Below are 21,620 nucleotides of genomic sequence, written 5' to 3' on the forward strand. Positions count from 1 at the left end.
GCCATAGATAGAACGATTCTTTCATATATTTTTCAGTCCCACATTGAGTAGACGCCAAATTTCTTAAAATATTACCGTGTCACACTGAGATTTAAATTTTGATAAATTTGAATTTTTCATTCACTGAAACAAAGTATTGATGGAGACAATTCAAATTCTGACTAATGTTGCATAGATTGATCATTTCGGATTGAACAATACACTTTTTTTTTTTTTTTTCTAAACACAATTTGCAGAAATTGACATGGCATATATATATATATATATATGCATATAGTCCCATTTAAGTATAGCACTATCAACATAGATTTCTTTTGTAAGGTTTTATTTATTTATTTTTAAGTTGCAAGAATCAATTATAGAATATTACTTTAAAAACAGGGATAAAAATTTTTGCTTTTAAGAAGCTGAATGAGACATGCAAATTAAACTATATAAGAGCAAATAGAAAGTTTATAAATTTGTGGGTGAAAATGCGGTTGGTAATTGCCAATTGCTTTTACTGTGAAATGGTAACTTTGCGGTAAGAGAGTGAATCACCATTCTGCGCTGTCTGTTTGTCTATCTTCACTTTATTGATGTCATGCATATAAGGAGGAAAAACACTGCTTGTCTCTGAAATTTTTTCTTATATTGGTTTGTCAGGTTTCATTTGTTTAATGACTTTTTGAGCGAGCAAGTACAATATTCATTTACATACGTAGATACAACAACGATTAACTATTTACAACTTTGACTTAATTAATAAAAATTATATATGTATATATATAAGAGGCTACAGTACAATCTGTTGATTTATGGATTTCCATCAAAATTGATATTTTTTTAAAAAAATATTAGCTTTTTTATGTATATATATACAGTAAAATTGATATATTTTTTTTAAATTATTAGTTTTGATGCGGATCCACATACTGATAGATCGTATCTAATCTTTTCATAGATATACATATATATTCATATTCAAAGCTGGTTGTGTTTGGTATTTGTGTGTATAATTGATAACTTATGGTTGATAAAGAGCAAACAAATATGTGACCACCATCAAGACATAATTCCTCAATATTTTATTAGTTTGTTTTTCATGATGGTCGTCTCGCTGATAGTACAAGAATATTTTAAGGTTTAATTTTCAAAGTTAGAGAGTATAAATAGCGGTTTAATTAATGTAGTGGTCGAGTACCATAAAAAGTATAAACAAAACGCAATAATAAAAATGGATATATTTTGTTACGGCTGGTCAAGTTTTAAGGTCATCTATAAGGATTCCAACAACTTGAATTTTCCTCTGTGACATAGAAGTAGATATCCTGCACTTATAATGGGAGTGAGATATTTATTTTCATAACCTGCACATACATGTAAAAAGCTGCATGACCTTGTAATACATTGATTGTACTGTACCATCATACGCCATATTCAAATTACCCTTGGTTGAAGCAAGAAAAATATGTTTGTAGATTGAGAGAGAACATAAATCATGAACATTAATGAAATTGTAAGAGAAAACAATCAATTAAATGTGTTGAATAGTTATCACTTCAGGAAAATATCATGACTTCTTCTTATTTTTTATTTTAAAATATTATTGTGTTAAATTGAAAATATTATTTGATTTACTTTCAATTGAAAACCCAAAAAAAAAAAAAAAGTGAAAATATTTTTTTATGCCAATTAAACTAAAAAGGCTTTAAATTTCCTTTTGAGTTGATGAAAGGTAGAGAATACAACTATACGAAAATTAAGGAGTCCAAATTACCAAAATTTTAAAATAAAATAAAATAAAGGCGTCCAGGATGATGATTGGGGTTTCGATGGGGGTTTTATTGAAAACTAACCACTTTACAAATCACTTTTTGAAAAATAGCAAAATTTTTATTTTTCTTTTCTTAAATTTTAGCCAACTTTTAGTACATCAGGACCAAAATACCCTTTGTACTTTTTTTTTGGGGGTCTTTTTTCTCTACCGAAATGCAACTTTCTTTTATTTTGTTGTTTTTGGTTTTTTTTTTTTTCCTCCTTTCCCTTTTCCTTTCGAAACACAACTAGGGCTTTCGAACAAAGCGAAGCTTTCCCTTTCCCTTTAGAAACACACCAGCGCCATTTTCACTTCAAGTAAAATTGTCCTCCCATTCACCGGTGTTATAGAAGAACCAGTTTTTGGAAAATTGTCCTCCCTCCCCATGCCCATGCAATGTTTTTTGATTTTCGTCTTTGAGCAGAGAGACAAGTTTCTGGAAAATCAAAATTAGCTTGCAAATTTCTATAGAAGGTCCACATTTTCGTTAGTTAGTTTGCCGAAGAAGAAAGTGAAGGAATCGTGAAAGAAGAAAGTGAAGGAATCGCTGAAGAAAAAAGTGAAAAGAAAAAAGTGAAGGCATAGCTAAAAGAGGTAAGAGTTTCAAGAACTTTTTTGACTAAAAATATGGACTGAAAATCAAATTGTGGAATGTAGGGGCCACGTGAAGCCGATTTTCTTCTACATACTGTCTCTCTCTCTCTCTTTCTTTTTCTCTTTGCCTTTGCTAGCTTCTATCACTATCACAAGAACACTAAACTCAGAGACTCACACACTTAGATCTGAAATCCACAAACCCCAAAATTTCTTAGTTCCTAGGATGATCTGGGTAAGCATTTTCTCTTCTATATTAGTAGTTTTGTTTTTGTTTTCTTTCGTTGTTAATTCACTGTTTATGGTTCTATGGAATTGTTTGCTTGTCTTTGATTCGGGAAATGGTAGGCAATCTAAGAAGTAGAGCTTTGGTCCTGCTCTTGGCTTTTAAATGTGGCGTTTTTGGGTTTAGGGTGGTGGTGCTGCATTTTTGGGGGCTCTATGTTTGTCGATGCTCGAGTTTGAAATGAGTTTAATGTGATTATATTGATGGAAGCTTATAGTTGCTATTGGGTTTGTGATCTTGTTTATGTAATCTATGATTTAGTGCTTTAATTTTGTCAATTAAGTGATTTAAGTGGAATGAGCTACTAGTTCTTTGTGGGGTGAATATTTGTGGGGTGCTGCTAAATTGAGTTAATGCTCTGTTCGGGTCGAGAGAAAATGTAATCTTGTTCATGTAATCTTCGTCAACTGCATGTAGTTACCTCATATCCTGACATCTAAAGTATTGTCATTTTTTTGGATGTTTGGATAGAAAGAAAAGAAAAAGAAAAAGAAAATAGAAAGGATGTTTCTCCTTTTCATTATTGTAGAGTTATTAGTTAAGCATTTCTGATCCTAGTTGTTGAAAATTTTGTGTAACCCTATTTCTGATCTTTAGGTTGCTGTAAGGTTTCTCTTCTTTCTTGCAAACTTTTTGTTCTTTAGGTTGCTGTAAGGTTTCTCTTCTTTCTTGCAAACTTTTTGTTCTTAGTTTTGAAGCTTTTGTACTATTAGTTAATATATTTTTGGTCATTGAATTTGTTTTGTTCGATTTTGATTTCCTATTAATGAGTTCTGTTCTTTCTGTTTGTTTTGGACTACGGCAAGAAAATTTCAATTACTTTGACAAATCATATTCTCCTCCAACTCCAAACATTAAGCTCAAAAAATATCAGCTACATTAAATATAATCAAAACAGTATAATAGTACAAACTCAAGAAGAAAATATATTTAATAATATATAGCGAATACAAATTGAAAAGCAAAAAGCTGTGGATAATATAGTGCATAGTTAAGTAGAATGTCTAAATCAATGCCTGATTAACAAAGTAGCATTCACCAGCTTTATCAACTTGATGGTTGATACACAGTGCATTCTAAATTATTTTACAAGACATTAATATCCAAGTGAAGGTTTGACTTCTCATTATCATCATCAAATAGAATTTATTATGGGACAGCTTTATAATTTTCATTCAATTTGGACTTCATAAGCACCATAAAAAGTTATAGATATATGTGCGAAAATCATCAAACCTCACTTGTTTTGAGCTTATTGACCCACCTCATTAAAGTTTATGTTACAACAATGCATGATCGGATTATATATATATATATATATATATATTAAGAGTCAAATATAGTATCCAAAGGACCATAGAACCATAATGTTTCAATCAAACCATGTTGCTCTTGTTCTATTACACAAAATGTATTTTTTAGGCGGATATAGGGAATTTTTTTTAGTTCTTTTTTAGCGATATTCATATTGATCATAATGATACACAATTAATGCTAAAGATGATTGTTAGTAGGACCTATGTATCATACGGTAATCTAAGTTGTTACTAGTAAAATATTTATTTTTAAAGATTTTACTATAAAAAATAATATAATTAAATATATTAATTAAAATTTATCAGGTAAGCTAATAATTATCATCAATAATATCAAATAGTAGGATTCGATTATTTAGTATATAAAATATTTTTAAATCAAAACAAATTTTTATAAGAATTATTATATTTAATTTGATTTTTTTAAAACTAATATTGAAGAAATTCCAGTAGCACATTAGTCTTTCTCATTTCAATTACAAGTTATTTAATGGTTCAACGAAAAAGGAAGTGGAAAAATGAAAAAGCCTTTCTCTGTTCCCTCCTAAGTAAGAACTTAAAGAATGAAAAAGAAAAATGAAGTCCATAATCAATAATAGTACTGCACCCCATACTATACCCTTCAAAAATACACGCCTCCAAGTCACTAACTATTTTTTCTTTTTTTTTCTTTTTTTTTTGGGTAAACTCCAAGTCACTAACTTAAGTCAAAATTAAAACTGTCTTAAAAAAAAATAAAAAAAATCAAACATTGAGCAGTGTTATGGAAAGTTCCTCGCCAATCCATCTAAGTTCCAATTCTCATACGCAATGCAAGAATATGTGCTGGGGATTCGAATGAAGGAGTCCGAGCCATGAAAATGCGTAAATCATGTAAAATATACATGTCCAAATTGTGTAATGTTAACTAATCATTTATTCATGTGCCTTCCTTTATTTGTTGTGCTAACTGAAATCCTGTAATGTATTGACAGTTGTTGATTCCACTAAACAAGTGCAACATACATTAGCTGGTAGGGCATGCGGACTTGAAAGAGCGTCATATGACTGTATATGACTCAGATAAGGCTGGTAACCGAAACAGGGGAGAAATTTATTTTCAGAAATTATGCATAATGTTACCATATTTACTGCGGTCTGCATCTTTTTATGAGCAGCGGCAGGATCTTGTAGACTCCGTTGATGAGTTTACATGTGAATTGGCACAAAATACCCCTCAGCAAAGTAACGGGTAAAACCCCTTAATATGTACATGTTTGTTGAATAAATATTAACTATTAAATATGGTTATAATAATACTAATATATGTTATAATAATTATTTTTTTGTAGTGGTGACTGTGGCATGTTTACACTCAAGACCATCGAGTTTTTAGATGCTAGATTATCAATGACATTCACACAAGATGACATGGAGTTCTTTAGGAAGAAGTATGCATATGACGCTTACAACAAAGGACTAAATATATGAGCTGAGTGGTGATGCATTTTTCTTTCCTTTTGTCATGTTTATAGATGCATATTCTTTATTATATTTGACTTTTAATTGTAAAGATAATGGTGGCTTATGATGTTCATTTAACAAAGATAACAATGTGGTATTGATGTAAGGATAAGTAATTGACCTTATAGGAAATGTACCGTGTTTATTTATTAGAATTCCATTATGCACAAACGCCTTACGAGCTCAATTGCAAATTTTAAATAATTTTCCGCTTGTCGGAAAATATTTCCTATAGGTGGAAAAATTTTCCTCCAGTCAGAAATCCCATATGGAGATAAATTGAAGCTTTTGGATAAATTTCCGCCAGGTGGAAAATTTTTCCTCTAAGCGGAAATAGTTTTCCTCCTGTTGGAAAAAATTTGCTCCAAGCGGAAATCATTGAATAATTTTTACTCCTATCAGAAACTAATTTCCTCCACTTGGAAAATCAATTTCTAATAGATTATATAAGTTAATAGTGGGGTAAAAAACAATTGAGAGTGGAGACAAATATTATATAAGATGAAGATGAAATTAACAAAAAATTTAGTGACATTTAAAATCAATAACCATTTTAAATAAAAGAAAAAATGATATATGTTTGTTTTTCTTTTCAAAATCATTTGGACATTTCATAAAATGATATGTAAACTAAAGATTTAAAATCAACTCCAGAAAGCCTCTTTTCATTTGGGATTAAATTAAGAAAAAAAAATATTGCTAATAAATCTTCAACCGTGGAGTAGAAAATATTATATCCAATATATGAAATAATTATCAAAACATATTAAACCATATCACTAAATTAGAACTTTCTAATTCGAAGCATAAGACAATGGATTCGTACATCTCTGCCTATAATGTCCAACACCACCGTATCGGTTACATCTACGTCCAATAACATCTTCACCTTCGGATGGTATGCATTGCATCCTCGGCCTACTGGCTCGCCTACGTGTCCATCTTCGTAGAAGAATAATACGACTTGCCATGTCATCTGAGGCATGCCACTGTTTTTCATCTAACAAAGGTAAATGGACTCAGCATAAGCTGCATGATATGCATCCGCGGTATAGTAATGAGAACACATGCCATAAGGAGCAATTTTGCGGTCTCTGCAAGCGGTAATACAATGATCACAAGGATATTAATCAAGATCGAAGACTTTGCATGAGCATGTTTTTGATTGGAGATTAACTGTACCCCTCAAACTCCCACCTTCCACAAGAAATTCATGCATATTAATGGCTTTCACACGTAGTTTGATGGACTCTAAATTTCGTAGTTTGAGTTGCTCTTCCATATGGTCAGTCACAGGCTTTGTCAATTTTGCACCTGCAGTACGTCGCTCATAAAATCACATTTGTAGTAAATCCCGTATGTGCTTTATTAATGCTACTATTGGCATCTCTCTAGCATCTAGCAAAATAACATTCAAGCTTTCTGCAATATTGGTGGTCATGATAGTGTACGTTCTACATGGACAAAGAGAACGTGCCCACCTTATAAGGTCACATGATCGAATGTACTGGGCAACCCTACTGTTTTTTGCCTCAATTTGCCCCATATAAAACTCAAAATCTTCAATTAAATATGCACTAGCTGCGAGCATGAAACATTGTATTATTGATTCATCTTTCGCATGTCCATTTGCTTTAATATTTCTGCTTATATGGTACGTGCACAACGCATGGTATGCATTGGGAAAAACTTTGCATAATGCCCTTTCAATAGCGGGGTGTCTATCACTCACAAACACAAAATCCGAAAAATCTTCAATGGCATCCTTGAGGTTTTGGAAAAACCATGTATATACTTGCTCGTTCTCTCCATCTCCAATGCCGAAAGCCAAAGGATATATTTGCTTATTGCCATCCATGCCCGATGCAATATACATGTACCCTTTGTATTTCCCTTTCAGTGTAATTGCATCAACAGCCAACACGGGTCTTATGTGGGATTTAAATCCCCTAATGCTTGCTCTAATCGTCATAAAGAAATATACAAAATTGTTATTATTATCTGTTTTGATACGTGTAACAGTCCTAGGGTTCTTCGACACTAACTTATAACAGTAGGCAGGTAACTTAGCAAAATTCTCCTCTGGAGATCCCCTAACACTATTAAGTGCATACTCTTTACCTCTCCATGCTTTGTTGTAGCTTATATTCACCCTATATTTCTGCAAAAAATCATGTTGAATTTCTTTGGGTTTGTAAACACGTGCAATACCTTCATATTTAGATTTGATACATTGCCCGATAACCCGGCTACTAGCCTGCTTATGTTCTCGATGCACGATATCTAACGAGTAACTGTGTATATTATCAAAAATTCTCATAACAAATATTTCTCCATTTTTAAATGTGGTTGCACGTAGTCGCCATTTACAAGTATTTTCCAAGCATACAATCTCATACCGTTGTGTAGTTGACCGTGTCATCTTGAACTCTTTAATTTCTCGTATGCAATAGATACTCAGTTTATTCTGTAAGTCATGTTTGTTGCGAAATAATTGTCCAACTACTATGCTCTCACAGCCAGTGAACTTTGACGAAAATATGGCCATAAAACCACTTTTGTTGCTCGATGATATGTGGTCACTTGTAGCACGATGAACCCTAAGATCATCAACTCCTTCATTGTTCATTTCAGAATGCATATCATTATTATTGTCTGGCAACTCATGATCAAAATCTCCATCATTATGATTAACATCATCCCCTGCTGCATTGTAATTCTCATCATGATCAATATTATGCAACTGCTCATACTCGTCATCGTTAGGAAACCGTTCAGCATAGTCACCTCCAACATCAACTCCTTCGTGGATGTTAAATGATGTCCAGGCCCCACGAACATCAACTTGATCTCTAAACTGAGTTTCTTGAACCATAATTTCCTAAGATGTAGCCTGAATAGGTTTAGTACCGGAAGCTTGTGATAGACGAACGCCAATTGGAGGACAAGAAAAAGAATGAAGATTACTCCCACTATCCGAAGCAAATGCTGTTTGATGAACATTTCTACATACATGTTCAACTTTCGAAATCACCTCAACATACAATGGAGGCCGCATCATTGTCATCCCTCTATTCCTCACTTCTTGAAGAAAGCATTTCACATCCCTATCACATCGTATTTCTGTAGGATCCAACTTTTCTGCACATAGTCCATATATCCATTTTAGCTTTAGCAAATATTCATTTCGATCTATCTCAATAGAATTGAAAATCTCATCCTCTAACTTTGATTTTGTGCATCTCTTGCCGACGGAAATCATTATATTTTTATCATTTCGATATTCCCAATTACCACCATCATTTTGTACCAATGTTCTATTGTATAAAACCGCAATTATAATATCATCATCTTCCATTTTACTACAAAATTAAATGAATAACGTTAAACTAAATCAATAAATATATAAAATTTTGAATAATACTAAACAAACATATTAACTGTATTAAAAAAGTTGATTCTGTTTTTTTTTTTTCCACCAAATATAGCTTTTTCCTACTAGCGAAAAATTGGCGAAAAATTAGCGGAAAACTTGCGAAAATTGACAAACTGGAGGAAAATGGCGGAAGTTCATCTTTTTCGCCAAATTTCCTCCGTTTTTAGTGTTTTTCGCAATTTTTAAGTTTTACACAAAATTTTCCCAATTTTCAAACCATATGCCACCTAAGTATCTTTAAAATCACATATAATAGCTCATAAATTAATTTCTTACATACCCATATTAAATAAAAAGCTTAAAAATTCCAAAATTAACAAAAAATACAAGAAAAAAGAGAAAGAGAAAAAAGAAAAAAAAAACACATAAAGAGAAAAAAGAAAAAAAAAAAACACATATTTTCTTAGTTTCATCTAATAAGAAAAAAGATAAAATTTTTACCTGAATTTAGTTTCAAATATAAGAAAATATAAAAAAATGAGAGTGAGAGGAGATGAGATGCAAAGAGTGGACTTAGACAAACCCTTACACGAACGGTTGTATAGAGGAAGAAGGAAAGGGTAAAAAAAACTTTTTGCGTAATTTTCAATTTTATCAAAGATATTTTTGTTCCAAAATGGCTATTTTAAAAAAAAAAAATTTTTTTTTGCTATTTTTCAAAAATAAAGTTGTACGGTGGCTATTTTTCGAAATAACCCATCATCTAGACCCTTAATTGATTGATGAATCATCTTGTTTCTGAGCAACCCAAGAAGAGCTTTTTTATTATTTTCCCATTCTAATAAACAATTTTATATTTCTTTCTTTTTTTTTTAATATTATTTTTTATTTAATTTTTTTGTGTTAAGAATTCTCTTCTTTATCATGATAATAATTATAATAAATTTATTTTGTTCTTTTATTCATGAGTTTGTGGGCATTGAGTATCTGTATTTTATTTTATTTTAATAATAAAGTCTGGAATTATAATTTCAGATGAAGTATAGTAGATAAGTGGCTTAGCAGAGTTGTTGCTCTTGTAGTACAATACCAACCGTTTAGGATCCATTACCAGGCTGTATGGCCCATCTACGTTTTCCTTCTCTGAGAGCCTGCTCACAAGCTTAGTCATAGCCCCAGATTTCAGAGACTGACCCACCAACAGAGTGTCTGTTGTGTGTTCGAAACTTTGCTAAAGAAAGTTACCCTTTTGAGTCATAAAGGACCATGTTACCATTTGGAAGCAATTTCAAGCCCACCACAACTTTGTTGGCTGTGTTTGTTTGCTAGGCGGCATTGCCATCGGCCTCGGCCAAGACAAGGTTGCCATCAGTTCCAAAGGTGACGGTGGCGTTTTCTTTGACGGGGTTTCCACGGTTGGCATCCCAAACCCACCGGTAACCTCCACCGGTACGTTGAACACCCATTCGAATAGCGAGGAAGTGGGCATTAGGTGTGGTGTTGTAGAAAAAGAGCTGGTAAGGAGAATTGAAGATATCTAGAACTCTGTAGTTTCCATCGTACTTAACAATATATGGGCCAAAGTCTCCTTCATTGACAAATTTGAAGGTGGCATTGGAAGGGAATTGAGCGTGAGCTTGGGAAAGAAAGAGTGAGAGAAAAGATATGGACAACCAACAATGAAATAGTGGTGATCAAGGAGAAGACATTTTTGTGTACACTTGGGTGTTCGTGTCTTTTTAATGGTTAGGCAGGGGATATATTTATAGTGAATTTTGCAAAATAAATCTATTTATATTGGTTTTTGGAGTTTGGATGTTGTTTTGAATCATCTTTAAACGACCAAACTCTTTGAAATTACTATGAATTTGGATGTATAAAATCATGTAAAGTACTATGGATTGAAATTACTATAGATATCTAGACGCCATTTTTGACAAATACAACTGGACACAGAGACCCGTACTGAATTCCTCCTAAACCAACTTGCATTTTTCGTTCAACTTTGTGTATACCTGTGCTTTTGATCTGGCAGAGCTAGGATTTTTTCCTTAGTGGGACAAATTTCTTAAAAGCATGTACAATTTGATATGTGTCCTACTTCTTACATATGTATGATATTTGAGCCTTGCTCAGTTACCAATTTATATATGAATTTATAATTTTAAGCGTTATGTATAAATATTTTTTTATTGTTTAATAAAATAACAATGGGGTATTAATAATGGACACAAATTTTCTGCTGCAATATTACTAGTAATTCGTGGAATATATCCTAATCACACCGAGTGAATTAAGTTTAATGTTAGCTGGATCCACTCGATGGGATTTGGTTTTTTAAAAATGAGTGAACCATAAGTGAAAGTATCCGTACAGTAATAAATAAAATTTTGTCAGTAGAATTAATGTTAGTTCTTGATTATGTACGCGTATGATGTATGGATATATCATATCTGCTAAAGCGTTTTAATTGCGGGCCTGGCTATCTACCTGCCTACACGTTTTATTTGAATTCTTTATCTGCATGGTCCTTTCAATGAAATTCAGTAATTCAGTCCTAATTTATTTTATGGATTTTTTTTTTGTTTGACCAGAATAATTAAAGAAGAAACCCAAATTGCATCATCAATTTTTAAATTAATTTTGGTAATGTTGTGTTGTATCTCGAGCCACCATAACAATTTAGTAGTTTATAAAACATTTTCTTAATTATAGAAATTTCTGAATGAAATTGCCAAATCAAATTACATCCCTGCCACAGCCAAATAGCCATTGTCATTTTTTACCACGAGCATTCCAGAAAGAAGCATATGACAGCTAGCTAGTGGCGTGTTGTCAAGTGGACTGTTCCCCACTTGAAGTAGATATCTAAATCATACAAAAACCCATCATTGTTGACTTTCAAACCCAATGCAAATTAAAAGCCTTTTTCTTTTCGATCCCTATACAATTAAATTACCTATATATATGCACCTTGAAATCCATATATACAACGCACTCACCACTAAAACCAGAAAAACCAAAATGGTTACTTCTTCAATTTCATCTAATTTTCTCTTCCATTGTTTCCTTCTCTTGAGCTTCTTCTTTGTTGCAATAACCCAAGCTGAAGTTCCATCAGAACAAACCTTCAACTTCATCAACCATGGTGAATTTGGAAAACCAAAAGCCGAATACAATGCTAACTACCGTGTTATCCAAACCAAAAACCATAATTTCTTTACCTACCCTTTCCAGCTGTGCTTCTACAGCACCATCCCTGGTTCTTGTTGTGGTTCTCTGACCACTTTAGAGAAGAAATATGAGAAGAAAATAAAAGAATTCTATTAATCTCTTAAAAATAGAATACAAAAATAAAAACTTCTCTCATTGAGGATTCTCTCGTGGAACCTCTCTCTGCACTCTCCAATTCTCTTTGGAATTGCTCACTCTTCTCTCAAGTTCTCTCTGGAACTTAAACAACTCTCACTCTTGGAGTTTTCTCTCAATTCTCCTCACTTGGGAGGCTTGAGATTGCTCTCTTGGCTTGGTTTTCATGCAAAGGTAAGGAGCCTATTTATAGGCTTACAAGGCCACACTTTTCAACATCTTAGCCCACAATTGTTGATCGGTGCAGCAATGGTGTCAACAATGGTGGCTGTGGTTGGTGAGGCTGTGGTTGGTGCGGCTGGACTTCACAATTCTCCCCCTCCAGCCGCATTTAAAACTGATGGTCATCTGCCATCTATTCCAGCTATGTCTCTGCATAGCTTCAGCTTCTCTTGAGCAACAACTTTTGTTAGCATATCTGCTGGATTCTCTTTTGTGTGGATCTTCATCAGTTTCAGCAACTGTTGATCTATTACTTCGCGTATCCAATGATAGCGGATGTCAATGTGCTTTGTACGGGAATGATACATTGAGTTTTTGCTCAAATCCATGACACTTTGGTTATCACAATGTACCTTGTAGTCTTCTTGCTTGATGCCCAATTCTGTGAGAAAACGCTTTAACCACAACATTTCCTTACCCGCTTCCGCTGTGGCAATGTACTCTGCTTCAGTAGTGGATAAAGCAACACACTTCTGCAATCTTGACTGCCATGACACAGCTCCCCCTGCAAAAGTGTAGAGATAACCTGATGTAGACTTTCTATTATCAGGGTCTCCGGCCATATCTGCATCTGTATAGCCTTCTAAGATTGGATCACCTTCCCCGTAGCACAAGCACAGCTTCGATGTACCTTTAAGATACCTGAGAATCCATTTGACTGCTTCCCAGTGTTTCTTTCCAGGATTTGAAAGAAATCTGCTCACAACACCTACTGCATGAGCAATGTCTGGTCTGGTACACACCATTGCATACATCAGACTTCCTACCGCTGAAGAATATGGTACTGAAACCATCTCCTCTATCTCTTCTTTGGATGAGGGGCACATTCTCTTACTCAACTTAAAATGATTTGCAAGTGGAATGCTGACCGGTTTGGCTTTATCCATGTTGAATCTCTTTATCACCCGTTCAACATACTTCTCTTGAGATAGCCACAACCTTCTATTTTTCCTGTCTCGGATTATTTGCATTCCCAAAATTTGTTGAGCTGGTCCTAAGTCTTTCATATCAAAAGACTTAGACAATTCTTTCTTCAGCTTACTAATCTTCATTGCATCTTGTCCAACGATCAACATGTCGTCCACATATAGCAAAAGTGCAATGAAGTTTCCACCTGAAAATTTTTGAATATAAACACACTGGTCTGCTGCAGTCCTTTTATAACCTTGACTCACCATAAACGAGTCAAACTTCTTATACCATTGTCTTGGTGCTTGCTTGAGGCCATACAAGCTCTTCTTTAGCTTGCATACGAGGTTTTCTTTCCCTGAAACCTCAAATCCTTCTGGCTGCTCCATGTAGATTTCTTCATGTAAATCACCATGAAGAAATGCTGTCTTCACATCCATCTGCTCAAGCTCTAGGTTTAGACTTGCTACTAAACCAAAAATGACTCGAATTGAAGTCATTTTTACCACTGGTGAAAAAATCTCATCAAAATCAATTCCTTTCTTCTGAAGAAATCCTTTGATCACCAATCGAGCTTTGTGTTTCACCACCTTTCCGCTGCCATCTTTCTTGAGCTTGAACACCCATTTATTCTTTAGTGCCTTCTTTCCTGTTGGAAGCTCAACCAACTCATAAGTATGATTTTTCTGCAAGGATTCCATCTCATCTTGCATTGCTTGCAGCCACTTTTCCTTCTCTTGATGAGAAACAGCTTCCTGGAAACTCTCTGGCTCCCCCTCTTCAGTAAGCAGAACAAACTCAGATTCTGGAAATCTCTTTGATGGAATTCGGCCTCGCTCAGATCTCCGAACTTGTAAACCACTGGTTTCAGGAGGTGTACCATCATCTGACCGCTGTGATGGCCCTGCAGCTGCTTGAGAGGATTGAGTCTCCCCCTGCTCATTATCCCCTTCTTCCTCCTGGTCTGCTTCTGGTATATCTTCATGCACCTCATTATCCTCTGTGGCTATTTGTGCTGGTGCTGGATTAGGACAAAAATTCTCGGCACTAGAACTATAATTAGGAGACATTCTGGGCTTTTCAATGTCTTCCATTTTCTGGTTTTCTTGGAATACTACATCCCTGCTTCTAATAACCTTCTTGGTTTTCGGGTCCCATAACCTGTATCCGAATTCTTCGTCTCCATATCCTATAAAGATGCATGGAGTAGATCTTGCATCGAGCTTCTGTCTGAGCTCCTTGGATACATGTACATAAGCTATACAACCAAACACTCTTAAATGAGAGTAGGAGGGAATCTTACCCGACCACATTTTCTCCGGAATTTCAAAATTCAACGGTACTGACGGTGATCTGTTGATTAAATAGCAGGCGGCACGAACAGCTTCTCCCCAGAATGGCTTTGGCAGCTTAGCCATACTGATCATACTTCTGACCTTTTCCATAATGGTTCGGTTCATTCTTTCGGCTATTCCATTATGTTGTGGGGTGCGAGGGACCGTCTTCTCATGTCGAATGCCGTGTCTTCTGCAGTAGGCATCGAACTCCTTGGAAGTATACTCGCCTCCATTATCTGAGCGGAGACATTTCAGCTTCTTTCCTGTTTCACGCTCTACCATGGTATGAAACAGTTTGAAGTAATCCAGTACCTGGTCCTTTGTCTTCAAGAAATGTACCCACACCTTCCGTGAAGCATCATCAATGAAGGTCAGGAAATACTTGTTGCCACCTAATGATTCCACCTCCATGGGACCACAAACATCAGAGTGCACCAGACTAAGCAACTCTGATCTTCTCAATGCAGAGGAACTGAAGGAGACTCTATGTTGCTTACCAAACAAGCAGTGATTACAAGGATCTAGCGCAGCATCCTTGCAAACAGTGATAAGCTTCTTCCTTGCCAAAGTGGACAATCCTTTTTCACTCATGTGACCGAGTCTCTGGTGCCACAGATTTTGAGACGCCTCTCCTTCTGCAATATTGAGGCTGTCTGCACATATCTTCACATGAGTCTTGTACAATGTTCCACAAATATGTCCTCGGGCGACAACTATGGCACCTTTCGTCATTTTCCATGTGCCTTTGCTGAAGTAGTTGTCATAGCCTTGCTTGTCTAAGGCTGCTCCCGAAAGTAGATTAAGCCGAAGGTCTGGAACATGACGGACATCCTTCAAAGTGATTGTACAACCAATATTCGTTTTTATCTGAATATCACCAGTTCCCATAATCTTTGCGAAACTGGAATTTCCCATCTTTACCGTACCAAAGTCTCCTGCTTTGTACGTTTTGAAGAAATCTCTATGTGGAGTGACATGGTAGGATGCTGCAGTATCGACTACCCACTCAACATCTTGGGTTGATATATGAAGGCATGTCTCTTCTTCGGTGGAGCAGAGCGCCACTTCTCCTGTACAAGTGACTAGTGTCTCTCCATCCTTCTTCGGCTGATTACCTTGGAGTCTCTGCTCTCTCAACAATTTTCTGCAATTCTTCTTCATGTGACCCTCCAGGCCACAATGATAGCACTTATACGATGATTTTCTGCCGTCTGTAGATCTGCCTCTGCTCTTGCTCCTGCCTCTCCCCCTATCTCGACCACCTCTTTGCTATCTTCCTCTCTCTGTGACGAGGGCATGTGACTGATCCATGCCAATGTCCTTTCTCCTGGCCTCTTCATTAAATAGGGCATCCTTAACCATAGCCATAGTAAGTTTGCCATTCGGGGCCGAATTGCTGAGAGAGACTACCAATGTCTCCCAACTGTCTGGAAGAGAGCTTAGAAGTAGGAGGGCCTGATCCTCATCCCCTAGTTGGTAATCCACAGCAGATAGTTGATTTACCAAGCTCTGGAACTCACTGGTATGCTCGGCTACAGAAGTTCCACTCTGTAATGTTAGATGTACCAATCGCTTAAGCAACAAGGCTTTGTTCCGAGCGGTCTTGGCCTGGTACATGTCCTCCAATTTTGTCCAGAGGGCATATGCATCCGTTTCCTTCGCTACATGATGGAAGACACTGTGGTCGATCCATTGCCTGATCTGACCGATCGTTTTCTTGTTTAATTTCTTCCATTCTGCTACTTTGCTGGGATCGGGGTTTTCGCCTTTAGCTTCTATAGGATCAAACAGATCCTTACAATTGAGGAGATCTTCCATCCGAGGTCTCCAAAGTGTATAATTTGTGGCAGTGAGCTTAACCATAGCTCCCGAAGATGATTCTTCCATTGACATTATGGCTTGACCAAAAATGGAGCTGAATTTGGCAAAACGGAGTTAACCGTTGCGTCCGGAACGGCCGAAAATGGTGGACTTGACTCTTCCGGGGTCAAAATATAATTACCAGAAATTTTGGGGCAAAAATGTAATTTCACAAAATTTCTGGGTCAACCTGCAAATACAGAAACTATAGGGGTCAATCTGTAATTTCCAATAGTTCAGGGGCTGCACCGTAATTTCAGAAAACTACAGGGGTCAATCTGCAATTTCCAATAACTCAGGGGCTGTTCCGTAATTTCCGAAACTTCAGGGGCCGTTCCGTAATTTCAGAAAATATTGCTGACGTGGCAGATGGTGCTGACGTGGCGCCACGTGGTAGATGACGTGGCAGATGACGTGGCTGACGACGTGTCGCTGGTGTGGCAGATGACGTGGCAGTGGTTCGCTGACGTGGCTGCTGATGTGGTCGTCTTCAACCTCCAGACGGCGCGTGGGCGCGTGGGCGCGTGAACAGTTGCAGAAAAATTTCAGTCGGCGCGTGCGGGCGCGTGGGACGTCCGTTTTCTCTCCGGCTAACTTCGTTGTTCTCCTCTCGTCGGGTACTTTCACCTGGGATTGTCAAATTAATTATTTGAGCAACTTTCCGAAACACCAACTTGAAGAACAGTAGCTTTGTTTCTTCAAATTTTGAACCCAAGCTCTCGATCTGGGCTCTGATACCACTTGTTGTGGTTCTCTGACCACTTTAGAGAAGAAATATGAGAAGAAAATAAAAGAATTCTATTAATCTCTTAAAAATAGAATACAAAAATAAAAACTTCTCTCATGGAGGATTCTCTCGTGGAACCTCTCTCTGCACTCTCCAATTCTCTCTGGAATTGCTCACTCTTCTCTCAAGTTCTCTCTGGAACTTAAACAACTCTCACTCTTGGAGTTTTCTCTCAATTCTCCTCACTTGGGAGGCTTGAGATTGCTCTCTTGGCTTGGTTTTCATGCAAAGGTAAGGAGCCTATTTATAGGCTTACAAGGCCACACTTTTCAACATCTTAGCCCACAATTGTTGATCGGTGCAGCAATGGTGTCAACAATGGTGGCTGTCAACAATGGTGGCTGTGGTTGGTGAGGCTGTGGTTGGTGCGGCTGGACTTCACAGTTCTTACATATTGGCCATCAGAGCTGGCATTCCGGGCGACCAAACCCCCATGCGGTGGGTCTGGGACGCCAACCGCAACCACCCGGTCGGCGAAAACGCCACCCTCTCTTTCGGCTCGACCGGAAACTTGGTCCTCGCCGAGTCAAACGGCCGCATTGTGTGGCAAACGGACACAGCCTACAGAGGTATAACCGGCATTAAATTGCTCCAAAATGGCAACTTGGTCCTTCACGACCCCCAAGGAAGGCCCATCTGGCAGAGCTTTGATCATCCAACCGACACTCTTCTAGTTGGCCAGTCGCTTTGGACGCACGGCGTTAACAAGCTCGTAAGCCGTAGGTCTGACACCGATGGCTCAGATGGGCCCTACAGTTTGGTCCATCAAGAAAACCGAGGATTGTATTTGTACGTGGAGGACAACCACGGCCAGCTCATCCGATACAACGGTTGGCTCTATAGCCAACATTCGGCCACCGTGATCTTGGAAGGAAAGCCGGCGGCCGACGACAACAACAACCACAAATCTTCGGCTAATAATTATGAACTCACTTTCACAATCTACGGAAGCCAAAGGGCGACGATTAATCCTCAGCTTCCACCACCAATCGATATATTCACGCTCAGAAAAGTCAACTATAACACCACGCTTTCTTTCGTAAGAATTGGATCCGATGGCAATCTCAAGGCCTACACATATCAGGTGGGAAGCAATGGAAGGAGATCCAAATGGGAAGAGAGCTACGCATATTTCTCAACATATTGGGCGAGCCTATGCACCTTGCCCACCAGGTGCGGTTCGTTCGGGTTGTGCGAAAGGGGCGTCTGCTTGGCATGCCCGACTCCCAAAGGGCTTGTTAGTTGGAACAAGAGCTGCTCACCGCCCAAGTTGCCGCCGTGTACGACTAGTGGAGCGGTGGCGGCGAACAAGAAGGTGAATTACTTTAATGTAACGGGGGCTCAGCATTTTACTAGTAATGAAGCCGTTGGTGGAGAAGGAATGAGCTTTGAGGAGTGCAAAAGCAAGTGTGATACGGACTGTAAGTGTTTGGGTTTCGTCATGTTCGAAGATTTCAGGTGTATTATTGCTACTGTGTTGGGAACCCTCTCAAAGACCCAGAAGAATTACACTGCATACATCAAGTATTAATATATTCAAAACTTAGTGAGAGAGGATTTTGTGGTATTAATTTAATATTATTTTGCATGGAAATTATATATATATATATATATGTAGTTTTTCGGGTTTTAATTAAGAAGTTTAAATTCTCTTGTAATAGCTATAGCTCGGATGTAACTTTCATTAAGAAATAAAATTCATTTGTTTTTATTTGACACGTGTGAAAAGTGCAATATTAATTTGAAATTTAAAAAAAATTATTAGCTTAATTTACACCCATGTCATCTGAACTATTGGAGTCGTTGCTTGCATTTTATCCTCAGAGCTTTAAAAGTGATAGTAATACTGATACACCCTTGAATTTCAAAAATTTGCATCATAACCACAAAATGAATACCCAGGCCCCCTTGAATTTACAAAAGTGTGCATCATACGTTCATAACCGCAAAATGACCAACCCGTTTTCTTTTTACCTTACATGTCTGTGAAGATGCATTATTATCATTTTAAAAAATATATTTGCAACAATGGCCTGCCCAAATTGCAAATTGCCCCTTGAAAAACCTAGAAAAAAATTGAGAAATATATTAAAAATATTTTGAAGTCCAAGAAAAATATGAGAAATAGAAGAAAATTTTTTTCAAAGCCCTAGAAAAATTCAAGGAAGTCACAAAAAAGGGTTTTTGATCAACCTCCATAATAGTTTTAAAAGTTCCAAAATATGTTTTTTGAAAGCCCTGAAAATGTCTAAAGGTTCTAAAATAATTTCATAAGCCTTAAAATATTTTTAATATATATATATATATACTTCTAAAAATATTTTAGAGGCTTCAGAAAAATTTAAGAGCCTCAAAAGAAAAATTTTCCTCAATAATTCGAAAAATATCATAAATATTACGAAGGGTAGAGAAAAATTTGATAAGCCTAAAAAAAAATTTATTTTCGCACCATATAAATTTAAGACCACCTTTAGCAATTATTAAAAGACTTCTTTTTTAATTTTTCTCTATCTTAAAAAAATTTCTAGGACCTCTAAAATTTTCCCAAGGATTCATAGCTTTGCCAGGAGCCTTTTTTTATTTTTAAAGCTTTCAAAAGAGTTTAAGGAGATTTGGAAATTCTTTTTGAGCCTCCATAATTTGTCAGGACTTCAACAAAATTTTCTAAAAATTCTTGAATTTTTACGAAGCTTCAGAAAATTGTTTGGAGGCTCCTCAAGTTTTTTATAGCTTTAAAACTTTTTATAGGGATTTCCAGAATTTTTCTAGGGGTTGAATTATTTATTTATTTATTTTTGGCTTCAGGGGGCAATTTGCAACTTTTTTGGCATGATTAATTAAGGGACATTGGAATAATTTTTTTAAATGGCAATTTTGCCCCTTTTCCCACTATATACGTTTGCGCGTAGTCTGTGACAAACGGTAAAAAACAAATGGTGTTAAACTATTTGTGGTTATGGTGCATATTTTTCGAAGATCAAAGGGTATTGCCGCCAAATTTAAAGCTTAGAAGATCAAAAGGTTTTCAAAAGTTAAGAGGTTTAACTTTACAAACCTTGAAATTACAAATCTCGTTATAAATAATTTTCTTTTTGGCTCATGGGTAACAAATAACTATTTTTTTTTCCATTTTTTTTTTCACATAAGTACGTATAAATCAAAATTTTCTTGCACAAAATGAACGAGTTTTTATGTATTTAACTGATAATTTAAAATAGAAACATTAAAGTATAACTTCATATCCACTTTCCAGCGGCCACTTAAGTATATATCTCCAATTTTGATATGTACAATTTCCTCCACCAACTTTTCTGTTTCGTTCAACTCTACTTATAAATGCTTTTGATCTGGAAGAGCTACCATAATTTATTAATGGGGCATATTACTAAATTATAAGTACGTACGGATAATTTTGTAAAATCTGATCAATAATTTATTTTCCATAAAGAAAATTTAATGTAAATTGATATGTCTAAATTTTTATATATAATATTTTTCTCTCACTAAAGATCACTATAAATTCAATACTTTGCTTTTCATATTTTGAATTTTCTTCCATTGAGTCAAAGGAATGGTAATGACTGGTCAAATTTGCCTAATTCTAACTGGACCATATATAAGTACGTACGGATAATTTTGTAAAATCTGATCAATAATTTATTTTCCATAAAGAACATTTAATGTAAATTGATATGTCTAAATTTTTATGTATAATATTTTTCTCTCACTAATGATCACCATAAATTCAATCCTTTGCTTTTCATAGTTTGAATTTTCCTCCGTTGAGTCAAAGGAATGATAATGACTGGTCAAATTTGCCTAATTCTAACTGGAACCTTTTCGGATAGGATTTGGTGTTTTCTTAGATGAGTAACAAGCTGCCAGAATTTGGATTTTTCCTCAATAAAAAATAAAAAAAAAATGCCAGAATTGGATTATACATTATAAATTCCACATAATTAAATTTTTTTGTCACTATCGATGACGTAGCAAGTATAATTGATACTAAAAGACAAAAGAGAACTACTGAAAAAACAAATATATTAGCAACAAATTAGTGGAAAGTGAATAAACAAATATATGCATTACAAGATGAAACTAAAATTACAATAAACTTAGCGAGTCAGACTTGTAGGGGGCCAAAAAAATAAAAAAAATGAAAAAAAAAGAAGAGGAAGTCGATTAGTTTGGTGACCTTCAATCCCTCATTCAATGTATTTGTTTAGTATTAAAAAGTAATTTTTAGGAAGTACTGGCTAACGC

The 21,620-nt window shown here is 35.8% G+C and overlaps 1 protein-coding gene and 1 pseudogene across 1 annotated transcript; one reads left to right on the plus strand and one right to left on the minus strand.

The window, feature by feature from the left end:
• Positions 1-9,712: 9,712 nt before the first annotated feature.
• LOC125419661 (epidermis-specific secreted glycoprotein EP1-like) lies at positions 9,713-10,567 on the minus strand (annotated as a pseudogene).
• Positions 10,568-11,666: 1,099 nt separating this feature from the next.
• On the plus strand, positions 11,667-19,073 carry LOC132799829 (EP1-like glycoprotein 2). Its single transcript, XM_060812566.1, has 2 exons — positions 11,667-12,135; positions 17,741-19,073. The coding sequence occupies exons 1-2, from the start codon at positions 11,784-11,786 to the stop codon at positions 18,886-18,888; spliced, it is 1,500 nt and encodes a 499-aa protein (XP_060668549.1). The 5' UTR covers positions 11,667-11,783; the 3' UTR covers positions 18,889-19,073.
• The last annotated feature ends 2,547 nt before the right edge of the window (positions 19,074-21,620 follow it).

This window comes from Ziziphus jujuba, chromosome 11, assembly GCF_031755915.1.
Source record: "Ziziphus jujuba cultivar Dongzao chromosome 11, ASM3175591v1".
In the NCBI taxonomy this organism is placed as follows: domain Eukaryota; kingdom Viridiplantae; phylum Streptophyta; class Magnoliopsida; order Rosales; family Rhamnaceae; genus Ziziphus; species Ziziphus jujuba.

Bases quoted from the DNA above. Each gene is read 5' to 3' on its own strand.
- LOC132799829 (XM_060812566.1), top strand. From the start codon at position 11,784: ATGCAAATTAAAAGCCTTTTTCTTTTCGATCCCTATACAATTAAATTA. The intron at 12,136-17,740 runs GTTCTTGTTGTG...CTGGACTTCACA, and splicing joins CTTCTACAGCACCATCCCTG to GTTCTTACATATTGGCCATC.